The sequence below is a fragment of the Octopus bimaculoides genome, chromosome 16, assembly GCF_046866305.1.
Source record: "Octopus bimaculoides isolate indiv1 chromosome 16, ASM4686630v1, whole genome shotgun sequence".
Classification (NCBI taxonomy): domain Eukaryota; kingdom Metazoa; phylum Mollusca; class Cephalopoda; order Octopoda; family Octopodidae; genus Octopus; species Octopus bimaculoides.
This window is the reverse complement of record NC_142943.1, coordinates 38,177,334-38,190,803: the sequence shown is the minus strand read 5'-3', so window position 1 is coordinate 38,190,803 and position 13,470 is coordinate 38,177,334. Positions and strand designations below refer to the sequence as shown.

The 13,470-nt window shown below is 35.5% G+C and overlaps 1 protein-coding gene across 1 annotated transcript in view; it reads right to left on the bottom strand.

Moving 5' to 3' along the window:
• Nucleotides 1-5,321: 5,321 nt before the first annotated feature.
• LOC106883905 (coatomer subunit alpha) overlaps nucleotides 5,322-13,470 on the bottom strand; it is a 38,536-nt gene continuing 30,387 nt past the window's right edge. The window contains exons 23-32 of the mRNA XM_014935044.3: nucleotides 13,071-13,171; nucleotides 12,467-12,544; nucleotides 11,616-11,684; nucleotides 10,381-10,517; nucleotides 10,048-10,234; nucleotides 9,313-9,423; nucleotides 8,677-8,838; nucleotides 7,177-7,289; nucleotides 6,481-6,562; nucleotides 5,322-5,619 (exon numbers count right to left, since the gene is read on the bottom strand). Coding sequence (XP_014790530.2) covers nucleotides 5,560-5,619; nucleotides 6,481-6,562; nucleotides 7,177-7,289; nucleotides 8,677-8,838; nucleotides 9,313-9,423; nucleotides 10,048-10,234; nucleotides 10,381-10,517; nucleotides 11,616-11,684; nucleotides 12,467-12,544; nucleotides 13,071-13,171 — 1,100 coding nt within the window. The 3' untranslated portion in view covers nucleotides 5,322-5,559. The remainder of the gene's footprint in view (nucleotides 5,620-6,480; nucleotides 6,563-7,176; nucleotides 7,290-8,676; nucleotides 8,839-9,312; nucleotides 9,424-10,047; nucleotides 10,235-10,380; nucleotides 10,518-11,615; nucleotides 11,685-12,466; nucleotides 12,545-13,070; nucleotides 13,172-13,470) is intronic.

The window sequence follows — 13,470 nt, the reverse complement described above, 5'->3', positions numbered from 1 at the left end:
TACTTTGTTTTTTTTTTTTTTTTTGTTATTATAATCATTATTATTATTATTATTACTACTTCATTTCATCAATGCAGTGTTTCTATAGCTTTGATCTGTGATCTGTGAAAGTCTGCCATTCACAAGTTCATTTTTGTTTTCTGTCTTCTATTCTTTTAGTTAATAAGTCCATCAAGATAACTCTAATATAAAAAGAAAAAGAAGTTTTTTAAACATCTATTCTAGAATTACTCAGTGACTCTTGGTATACATTTTATATTTACAGCTATCAGGGTTTTTCCATAAAGTGGACCTAAATTCTTATTCAATATTAATGCTTTGTGTTATATATATATATATATATATATATATATATATATATAATCATTTGCTGTTATTAATTTATTGTCACACCACACAGATAAGGAGAAACTTCATTCACATTATTTTAAATACACAGTTGTACTTTCTACTATTCAGAATGAATAAATAAATTGATATAATAATCAAACATATGTAGATAGTAGTGATATTGGTTGATATTTCTTTTGATTACCAATAGTTTGAATAGAAATTATAACCAGCATAACAAAGTACGGTGTCCCCACAGGTTATTAATATTTACGTAGCAGCTTCCAGGAATGTGTTTAATATGTAAAATTGGTATATCCAATAACGTTACACCACTGTATTTTGTGGCTATTTAAGCAGTGTGTTCATAGATGATTAATAAATTGGATGGGAGCTGATAAAGGAGCAAAATCTCCTGAAATATGATATGTGTGCCTGTTACCCATTTTTCATCTTTGATCTCTTTGTTTTTTTATATCTGGCATCTTGAACACAAAATGCTGTAATGAAATCAGTGCTGGCTATAATTTCTAAAGAAAATCTGTAAAGATAACCTTAACAAATCTTCCATCTTTTTCTTGTTTCAATCACTGGGGTGTGGCCATACTGGGGCACCACCTTGGCAGGTTTAGTTGAACAAAACTACTTATTCTTTATTAAGCCTGATACCTCTGCTATTGGTCTCTTTTGCCAAACTACTAAATTACTGGATGTAAACAAACCAACACTGGTTTTTGAGCAGTGGTGGGACATGTATGCACTCATACACACACATAAACAACAGGCTTTTTTCAGTTTCCATCTTCCAAATCCACTCACAAAGCTCTGATCAACCCACAACTTGTGGAAGATACTTGCCCAGAACCATGTGGTTGAAAAGCAAACTTCTTCCTAGCTAGACAGATTCTATAAATTTGAAATGCATTTAAAAATGCTCTTGCCAATAGTTTCTTCCTCTAACCTAATACTCTACATTTCAACACAACAGTTAAAATAGTTTACAGATGTTAGCAGTTCCAGGTCTTATCAAGAAATATTTCATGCCATGAAGTTTGAGCTTGTTTACTGGTGCCTGAATCTACTCGAATAATGATAAGCAGCTTGTTAGATATCGTGTTTATCTTGAGTGCCTGCTGTTCTCCGTGACAGCTTCATAAGGTTATATATTCTCTAATTGTCTCGAACTAGCTTCTTTACATGGTAATAGATAGGTCAGTACAAGAATAATTTTGTTATATATTCTACTTTATATATGTGTGTGTGTTTTCTGTGTTGGCAGATGATACAAAATAGCACTGGAGACAAATTGTAAATTTTATCCAATGCAAAGGATATTGTTAAAGTCTTGATAGTATCCGGTTAGTGAAAACAGTATCTGGATTAATCCAGTTGGCAGTGTGGACGTCTTTAGACAAAGTCTATAGTGGTTGACATTAATCACGATAATAACAATAATGATTGAATTTTAGTTCAAGGCCAGCAATTTCAGAGGAAAGGGTAAATTGGTTACATTGACCCCAAAAGGATGAATGGCAGAGCTGACCTCGATAGAATTTGAACTCAGAATGTGAAGACAGGCAGATTGCCACTAAGCATTGTGCCCAGTGTGCTAATGATTCTGCCAGCTCACAGCTCTAATCATGATTATAATAACAAGAGCACTTGGAGAGTGCAAACCTCTGCCAAGGCAACACCAGCATCCTCTCAATGATTTTTTAAAATGAGAATATCTGAAATAAACTCAACTGCTCTCACAAGCAAGAACGCTAAAAATGAAGCTGACCGCTCTCAAAAATTAAAGAAACAGGAAAAATAATCCAGAGTCCTTGTCCACATCAATCCCAAAACTTAATCAGTTTGTGCCAGTCACGAGGCTAAACATCCCTGAAAGTTTCATCTGAATCCATCCATCCATCGGTTTTTGAGATAGCTTGTCCACAGACCAACAAACAAACACAACCGAAAACAATACCTCTGCCTTCGCTAAGGTGGAGGTATTAATCCTTTCTACAATAGGCACAAGGCCTGAAATTTTGTGGGAGGGGACTCAGAATGTAAAGATGGACAAAATGCCACTTAAGCATTTTGCCCAGCATGCTAATAATTCTGCCAGCTCGCTGCTCTAACCATGATCATAATAATAAACCTTTGTACCATAAGGCCTGAAATTTTTGGAGAGGGAGCTAGTTTATTACATCAACCCCAGTACACTACTGCTACTTATTTCATTGATAAGGCAAAGTCGATCTCAGTGGAATTTGAACTCAAAACATATCTGCCAAACATTTACATACTGCTGAGGAGAACACAAGTCAGATGGGTAGGCCACTTTGTTCAAATGCCTGACACACAACTCCCCAAGAGATTGTTTTATGGCGAACTGGCAGAAGGCAAGCACAAGCAAAGTGAACAGAAAAAACACTTCTAGGAGATACTCAAAGCCTCACTGAAGAGCTTTGAGATCAACCTGACACCTGGGGAAATTTAAGCATAAGACTGTCTTGTCTGGCAGAGCTGCACCAACAGAGATGCCACCTTCTACAAACAGAACAGTATTGCAGGAGCACAAAGTGTGAACATAAAAGAGACAAATTGCCAATGAGCAATTTGTCCAACATGGTAACGATTTTACCAGCTCACCACCTTTATTAATGGTAATGATAATGTTTTCTTTATTAACCACAAAAATCATTGGAGATGTTACAGGACAATATAATGTGGGGTTACATATGAACATGTAATTAGTAAAAATTGGTAACAATATAAAATAATGAATAATTTCCCAAAAGTGTGAGACTTCCTAGGGCTGCTAGTGGAGACCCCACAAAACCATGGTTGCCCTGACCACTAGGGCAAGTGCCCTCTCCACTTTTTTCTCTTTCAACCTACAGGTGCATGCTTAGAGTAGGCCTGTTTAATGGTTTCCAGTTTTAGTGAGAGGAGATTAGTCAATTACATCAATCCCAGAGCTCGACTGGTACTTTATTTTATCAATCTCTAAAGGATGCAAAATAAAATGACCTCGGCATGATACAAACTCTTTCCATAGATAAAAATAAATGGGTTTGCATAGGGTCCTTCACCCTTACCTAGAGAAAATCCCAGTTATGAGGAGCATTGATGACAATTCAAAACCAACAAAATTTCAGATAGAATGGCCTTCTCTCCTGGAGGAATGGCCCAGAATGAAGAACAAATAAAAATTGTTGATGGAGTGGAAGGTTTAAGTAAATATGCATGACCAGAGTACTCAGTCACTTATTCAATAAGCAGGTTACTGAGATGATTGATCAATTATATAGTCATTATTGATACTGTTGAGGTCCATTTTACATCATTCTATTTACATTCATCATCCTTTCATGTCCATTTTCCATTCTGATATGGGTTGGAGTGTATATATATATATATGTGTGTGTGTGTGTGTGTGTGTGTACACGCTCATCAATCATCTGCTGCACTTTGTTAAATGTAATGTTTATTGCATTTTAATCTATCACATCTTTATTTTAAGCACCAAGTCATAAATCAGTTAATATGAAAAGTAGTTTCATAAACATCTGTTAACATTTGGTGGTTGATTTCTCTGGCTTTTCTTTTTTTAAATTAATTACTGGTGCAGGTACGACTGTATGGTTAAGAAGTTTGCTTCCCAACCACATGGTTTCAGGTTCAGTCCCACTGCATGGCACCTTTGCTAAGTATCTTCTACTATAGCCCCAGATTGACCAATTCTTTATGACTGAATTTGGTAGACAGAAAGTACATGGAAGCCCATTTATATATATATATATATATATATATATATATATATATACACACACACACACACACACACAAAAAGTGTGTTTGTCCCCCAAACTGCTTGACAACTGGTGGTGGTTTTTTTGGATCCCAATTTCAATAATAAATGCTATCAACATGGAGGAACCGCTCAATCAGAAAGAAATTGAAATTCACTGACATGAGAAACAACCAACTTTATTTTTGGTTTCAATAACTTGAAAATAATTTTGCAAACTTTTCAGGGCAAAAAGGATGTATTTACACTATATTTGCTTATGCTTAGAAAGCATGAAAAATTGCTGATATTATCTTCAAACTTTGCTTTTACGATTTTTATTTAAACCCCAAAGAATTTCTCTCAATACATGGCTCTGATGCTCCCCCACTACTGCTCATAATCAGAGACATATATTGTCAGCCACTAAGGGACATACTCAAGTGGTCATGGTCAAGCAAAATATTTGCTATAACGATATTTCTGCTTCAGCAACTCAGTGCTGAATCTGTTTGAAATGTAATGGAAAATTGGTCAGTTTCAAAACATCGAGGTCTGAATCACAAAAGCAAAGTCTGAAGGGAATAGCAGAAATTTCCTTTGATTTCTAGAAAGAAGCAAATAGAAAATAACACTTACTGACTGAAAATAAAACAAAAAAATGTTGTTACACAGTGTTGTCTAATGTGTCCCCTTATATAAAATAATGGTGCGTGGTTTGAGGCCACTAAACCTGCTTTTTCTAGCAGGCTGAACACCCATATAGGGGCTCCCTGCATGGTTTGTGTAGTGGTTAATAAGTTATTGTATCATTGTTGAAGACTATGTTGTCATTGGTTAACAAAGAGAAAATATAAAAATGAGATGAGTGGGCACAGCTGTTTGGACACTGGCGATTTGGCATGGCTAACTGGACAGTGAACCAGTTTTGTAACAGTAATTTTTGGCACTGGAGATAAACACACATACATACAGAAATATGCATACTGAGAGACAGACATTACAATTTATCAATTGAATGCAACAGAAACATTTTCCCATGCCTCATACATATCACAAGAAATATGCTTGAACACACAGAAGAGAACTGTTAAAATGGCTGATGTCAAATAAGTCCATGTTGAATCAGCGATGCCAAACAGGCAGCACCAAAATGGCTATGTCCAAATGTCTCACACACAAGAAAGTGAATGATAAAATAACAAACACATTAGCGATTGATTAATTTTATTAACCTATTAACGTATATATAATATATGTTTAAATATATATATGTATATTTTTATAAACCAAAGTTGTATTAATAATACCTGTTACTTTATATCCATAGTAAAATAGAATGAAAATGTAGGAATATGGAGACGGTAACAATTCTGTAAACCTGTGCTTTCAATGGAATTATTAGTAAGCCAAAATGATCCATGGTTAAAATACTGTTGAAATCCAAACTATCGGAATTGAATTGGACTAATTCGAAGTCCAATGCAATCTCTACCAATTTCGGTAACCTGAAATAGAAGAAATGAATTATTATTATTTGATTTAAAATTAAGGCAACCAACTGGAAGAATCATTACTGCACCAGACAAAATGTTTAGTAGCATTACTTCTAGTTCTTTCTGATCTGAGTTCAAATGCTGCTGAGGTTAAATTTACCTTTCATCCTTTCGGGGTTGATAAAATAAGTATCAATTGAACATTGGGGGGTCCATCATCATCATCATCATCATCATTTAACATCCGTTTTCCATGCTGGCATGGGTTGGACAGCTTGACTGAAGTCTGGAGAGCCAGAAGGCTGTACCAGGCTCCAATCTGATCCGGCAATGTTTCTACAGCTGGATGCCCTTCCTAATGCCAACCACTCTGAGAGTGTAGTGGGTGCTTTTTATGTGCCACTGGCACAGGAGCCAGTCAGGCGGCCCTGGCATCGATCATGTTTGGATAGTGCTTTTTATATGCCACTGGTATGGGAGCCAGTCAAGGGGTACTTTTAGTCAAATGAATCAATCCCAGTACTCAGTATTTTTTTAAAGCTTAGTATTTAATAGGTCTCTTGCCAAACCACTAAGTTATGAGGACATAAACATACCGACACTGGTTGCCAGGTAGTGGTGAGCAACAAACACAGACACAAAGACACTCGACAGGCTTCTTTCAATTTCCATCTACCAAATTCACTCAAAGTTTCGGTTGGACCAAGGCTAGAGTAGAAGACACTCACCCAAGGTGCCATGCAGTGGGACTGAACCCAGAACAATGTGGTTGGGAAGCAAGAAATTTCTTCTCAGCAGAAACTAACATAAAATGTTAATATAATTTTTAGTTAGCTTAATAAATAGGGCAAATATAATCTGTGTAAAACTTACCTTAGTAACTCTACAGACTTCTCCTTTAAACTCTGGTTGGTAGCAGGCTCCACTAAGAGGGCATTTGACTACTGGTTTTCCTCTGAAATAATAATAGTTAACTGACACTCAATATAATGTCATAATTTGCAATACTTATTAGAGCTTTCATTCACAGATTTATTTCCTAAATCCTCTGAGGGATGGAAAACAGTCAACAATGGAGAAATTTGAATTCAGAATATATAAGAGTAAAACTAAATACTAAAATGCATTTATTTTTGGATACATACCTTATCAGCCATCTCTATTTTCATAAATAAACAAATAGTAATTATTATGATTAAATATTTGAAATTTTCAATCTAATACATCACTTCTCCATCCTGTTTAATATGTTGATATAAAACATTCTTTACAACTAATTAAGATATGAGCCTCTATGTGGTTGAGTTGCTAGAAACACGAGACAAATATCCCGCAAATCATGCCCTGCCACGTAAAAGATAATTAACCCTTCTGATACCAACCTGCCTAAGATTGTCCCTGATTCTACGATAGAATCTCCGTTTTATTAAATAAAGAGATTTAAACTAAATAAAACCTGGTATCGAAATCCCAAGTTAATGTATGTTCTAAACAGCAGTCTAATAATGATTAAGTTGAAACAAAGCAGTGCACTTCGACAGAAATATTGCAAAATACATTTAAACAAACCTGTAGATTGGCACATATGTTGCAGCACAAATGTCAAAGGGATTATGTTGGTCATATTTCATTTCATGTTGATCAACAGGATTTTTCTCACAGGCTACTAATATTCTTCTTGTCTAGAAAACAGAAAAACGGCATAAAAGATGTTCTAATTAATACACACAAGCACAAAAATATCAGTAAGAACTAAGTAATATTCATATCTAATTGTTAATGTTCGTTGCCTTTATTTCAAAATTTTATAAAATCAAGTGGACCATTAGTCATTTGGCCTTCGTGCGGGTGACACGTAAAAGCACCCACTACACTCTCTGAGTGGTTGGCGTTAGGGAGGGCATCCAGCTGTAGAAACTCTGCCAAATCAGATTGGAGCCTGGTGTTGCCATCCGGTTTCACCAGTCCTCAGTCAAATCGTCCAACCCATGCTAGCATGGAAAGCGGACGTTAAACGATGATGAGTTCATTACAAAGATCAAACTAGCGTATTGCTGACCATTCTGGAGAACTTCTATAGCCATACAGAAGCCAGTATTTTAACTTTGATTTTTTTAAAGTTGATATATTTCTTGTGTCTTTCCTTTTTTACTTATTTCACTCACTGCACTGCATCCATGAAGGGTTTATTCAAATGTTATGAACCCCAGTCCTTATTTTTTTAAAGTTTATTCAGTTGTAGTGAGTACCAGCCAACACATTCCCCCATTTCTCCTTCCAAATGTCCCATCCTGGATGTTTCCTGTTTGGTCAAGGTGAGAGGGCTGAGAAGTCTCTCTGTGTCTGTTTGTGACTATATAGGCACCTAAAGCAATTGACAAAAGCAGGATACATGCTACCAAGTAACAGCTGTGGTTTGATTACCTCCTAAGGCTGGAACAAGTTAGACAGTTTGGTGGTCTGATGAGTTAATGAATATTGGTGAAGGATTGCATCCTTCACCAATATCTTCTTTGGCATGGTCTCTACATGTGGATGCCCTCCCTAACACCAATCCCTTTACAGAGTGTACAGGGTGCTTTATTTTCTCTCAGAGCACCAGCACTAGTGATGATTGCTTCATAACTTGCAAGGCTAAGGACCTAAGGTTGCCATTACAACTGAGGCAGATCAGAAAAGAGTGTGGGCAATGACTGTAGGTGGATGGATGAGAGAATGGTAAGAAAGGAAGCTTGGGGAGTAAGCAGGGAATAGGGGAGAAGGGAGTTCAATTAAATGACTATTTAAAGAAAGGACAATTATGCTGATTACTTCTTTATACTTGTTTTTCTCATTGTCAAGAAAACTTCAATAAAACAGATAATGAGAAGAAGGCTCCTACATGATCACTTGTCTTGCTAAAAATAAGTCAATTTCCCTCACATCAACATTCTATCATTTTTAAAAACGGAAAGACATATTAAACCATGTAGTCCTAGATATATATAAAAAGATGCCTTTGATAACAGGTCTGCTCAAACAGCACTGATCTGAGGCTTAGCAACAACAACAACAAAACCAATACAGTACCTGTTGTGCAACATCAGGTTTTGGACCCAATTCTAAAAGCCTACGAGCAAATGATGCAGCCATGTGGAAATTTTTCATCTTGAAGAAAAGGTTGAGAGCTGTTCGTAAGGTTAGAATCATGTGTATTGGCTGTAAGTTGCAGTGTGAAAAGTACGCAGCCATCTGTTGAAGAAGAAATGTATAATGACAGTTCTTTCATTATAAACAACAAAATGAATTCTAGAGCAAGCAAACTCTATACATACAGTAATAATAAAATATAATGGTACAGCTCGATCCAACTCCAAAATACTGGTTCACTAGTCAGCATCATTAGACTGTGGCCAGCATAATGGAATAGGAGCTTTATTTGCATATTCAAAACATTTCCCATAAACAAATTTAAAATATATATATATATATATATATATATATATATATACACACACACACACACATATATATACACACATGCACATACATATATATGCACACACACACGATTTATGTTGGGAAACAAATCAGTAAATGTCTCTTCATATCTTTATAAACTATTCACAGATCAAAATATACAAGCAAGTTTAATTGTATGACAAGCAACAACAATGGTTTATTAAAACACACAAGAATCAGAACAACTGCATTTCTGCTGCTTACCTCACAACTGCGTTTCTGCTGCTCAAATGTTTCTTTGGGAAGTTCTTTCCGTGCCATTTCCATAGACAATCCCACAATGTATTCTCTGCAAATTTCTACAAGTTGCTGTGCCTATAATACAGACAAACTAATTATAAATGCACAACAAAGATTGGAATAATTAAAATTTTTTTTTAATATTTTCATCACATGAATTAATATGCACCTGGGTATGTCAGGTGCATTTCGGTGAAGGTTTAATGCAACTAATTCAGAGAAGTGGATAAAGGAAATGATAAAGCCAGAAATACAAACCCCATTGAAGGTTCAATATCCTTATCACCACTTAACATCCATCTTCCATCCTGACATGGGTTGGACAGTTTGGCAGGAACTGGTGAGCCAGTGGACTAGACAAAGTTCCAGTGTCTGTTTTGGCATGTTTTCTACAGCTTGATGCCCTTCCCAACACCTCCCACTTCAGAAGGCACAGAGTGCTTTTTGTATGGCACTGGCACCAGTATAGTCACTAAGTAACTTGCAAGACAAAACCCCCTCAAGTGAGGTGGGGAGTAGTATTGATGGAGGTGGCTTTGAGTTTGGTGATGAGAGAATAAAATATGACAAAGTGACAGAAACAGGTGTCTTGCTGTAGAGGAGATACATGGTTGCCTCAGTTAGAAAAAAAAAAAAGAAGAGAAGAGAGAAAAAATGTGTAGATATGTAGATATAATGATATTGCATCGTTTAACTTACCTCAGCTATTTCTTGCTTATTGTCAACAACCAAGAGTGGCACACTCAGAAGGATTGTACGGAAACGGTCAATTGCTTCACCAAATTTACCTCCTGTTGTCAGTTGATAGGCTACTTGAAGCTGTTGTACTAAAGTGGCAAGCTTCAAACCAACAGCTGGCACACCATTCCTTGCTCCAGCGTCTTTCCTTTAAAAATAAATAAATAAATAAAGCTTGTAATTAATCATTACATTTTCAGTGGTTTACAAATGAGATAAATGAGTTTTAACATACCTAATATACTGCACAAATACATAGATTTTAAGGGAATCTTTCTCAAAATACTATCTTACCAGTTCCGGTGTGGATGTCCAAAGAGTGGTGGTAAAGATGGAATACCAACATAGCAGGTTCTAGCATGAGCAAAGGTCTGAAGGAACAGCTGCTTGTATTGAGCAAAGCTGACCATACCAACTTGATCGTGGAGAAGCTGAAAGAGAATAAAAGTTATTTCCATTTCAAAAGATTTCAAGGCAAGAATCATATTTCATATTACAAATTTTCTTTTTTTTAAAAATGAAGATTTGTAAATAAAGGAATATTATTCAGTAAATGATTTTGAAAGCAGAACAAAAGAGGGACAGGCAACAATCCTAGGGTATAGGTGTGGTGTGAAGGGGCAAAAAATTCCCCTGCTCTAATGTTTTTTAACCCATATCCTTTCCAAAGGATTTTCTTAAGTTTGTCCAGGCTTGTTTTCAGCATTTTAGTAAGCCTTTGTTCCATACATTCTAAGTATCATAAAGCTTTCTTTTCATAAGTCCCAAGTTACTCTGGTAATTGAAAAAATTGAGAATGTGGACCATATATGATACATAGACGCCAGGGAAATATGTCGTCCATATCATGAGACATAGGATAGCCAAAGGGTTAATTAAGGTGGAGGATACCAAGAGTATCTTTAACTCGAAGTGCTGAGAACACTCTGAAAAGTGATTTTATAGACAGATTGATCTTTAGCTGAGATGTGTCATTTTTGAAATTACTTGTTTTTTTTTGTTAATGTCATGTTTATTGTGAAGCAATGGGGCTCTCAAAAATACCAATTCTATTTTTTGGCAGATAAGCAACATCATTACAAGAATGACCATGAAATTTAATAATGCAGTAAAATGGTTAATTTCACATGCATTGCTAATGTTCTTGGAAAACCATTAACTTCATTAACTCTCATATCCATTTCCCTAATATTGAGATCTATCATCATTATTATTATCACTTAATGACTGTTTTCAATGCTGGCATAGGTTGAACAGTTTGACATGATTTCTACAGGTAGATGCCCTTCCTAATGCCAACCAATTTACAGAGTGTTCTAGGTGCATTTTAGGTGCTTTTTATGTAGAACCCAGCATCTATGTAAGAAACAATTACTATTACCTTCACCACCACCGCCACTAGCAGTGTCTTCCAATTCATTCATCAAGTTCATATTTTATTTACTTCCAAACTTAGATCTATACAGTTGTTTAAAAGGCTTAATTTAAAAAGAAGTTTATTTCAACTTTAATTAAAAAAATTAACTTACTCGCATAGCTGTTTCAAATGATCCTGCACGTATATGGTCTGCTGGCAGTTGGGAATTATTACACCAAACCTGGAATATCAGAGAGCATTTGTATAAAACATTTCAGATCATAAACTGCTTCAACCAAACATCTCCATTCTAATCCATCATTTAAGAAGGTCAGTTCTATCTTACTTCCATGACCTAACAATCATCAAAGGCCCACAAATTTATTTACTATTCTCTTTAATACTCATAGCCATATATATAAATTCAAAAAAAAAAAAAAAAAAATAGTGCAGTGCCCACGGTATTTGGAAACATTTTTACATTCAAAATCATTGAAACACGAAATAAACTACCCAAGTCAATTGTTAAAACTGCTAGGATGCTGTAGCTTTCAAAAATGTGATGCTTTCAGCAATCAGCCAACACTATACTCGACCAACTTATTTACTCTTTTTCCGCTTAAAGATTTTTCTTTTTGCCTGATGTTTTTATCATATATACTCTGTATGTACTTCTGGCTGTCATGACCATCTTCCTTTAATTGTCTTTGTAATTGACTTACCCAAACCTTGAAGTTACTGGCCTCATGCCAAAATTTGAAACCATTAAGGCAGTGAGCTAGTAGAAACGTTAGCACATTAAATAAAATGCTTAGCATCATTTCTTTCACCGATGTTCTAAGTTCAAATCTGGCCATGGTCAACTTTACTTTTCATCCTTTTGGGGTTGATAAAATAAAGTACCAATCAAGTACTGGAGCTGATGTAATCAACTTGCTCCCTCCCCATAAATCACCGACCTTGTGTGAAATCATCATCATTATTATGTCAGAATAAAAACAAATAAATAGTAATCATATTTACCTGTGTTTGACTGGTTCCTTTAGTTGGCGGAACAAAGTAACCCTCTTCTCCTCCCATTGAAGGAACAGGACCAAGATCCTAATGAAAAAAAAAAAAGGAAACAAATTTAAAATGCTTAACAAATTACATGAGACTACATCTGAAAAAATATTTGTTTTTATCTTCTTTTAAACTTAAAAACAATTATCATCATTTAACGTCTGTTTTCCATGCTGGCATGGGTTGACTGAAAATTATATGACCAGGACTTTAATTGTAAGTTGTGGATGTGTCATATGATCAGGACCTTAATTGTAAGACTAGATACATCATAAGATCTGGACATGTCATAAGACCAGGATATTAATTGTAAGAACTGGATAAGTCTTAAAACTAGGATCTTAATTGCAAGTCAGATATAAATTGTAATAGTATTTTAGTTATCATCATTTAATGTCCATTTTCCATGCTAGCATGGGTTAGACTGTTTGACAGGCGGTGGGGAGCCGGAGAGCAGCAGCAGGCTCTCCCATTGTCTGTTTTAGCATGGTTTCTATGGCTGGATGCCCTTCCTAATGCCAATTAAAATTATTATACAGTTGAGTGTTAGAAGTTATCAGCTTACTAAATCAGCAGGTAATTCAAGTTCTTCATCAACATCCCAACCATCTCCTTCTTTATCTCCTGCAGCATCTTCATCAAGACCAGATTCAGCAGGCATGAAATCTAAATTTGTCACAAAAATAAATCAAGTCTGTTAAAGTAACTGTTTAAATTTACAAGGAAAAAAAAAGAAAACAAAGGAAAGAAAAGAAAATATAAAGATCTTTCTTGAATTCTCAACAAATCTAGGGAAATGAAATCGTTGAGTTAATTAGGCACACACTTGGTCAGGTGGTTAAGTACCTTGCTTCCCAGCCAAGTGATTTGGGGTTCAATAACTTCTGTCCAACCAAAGCTTGTTGAGTACAAGTGTGTGTGTGTGTGTGTGTGTGCATACATGCATATGTAAGTGTTAATGTGTG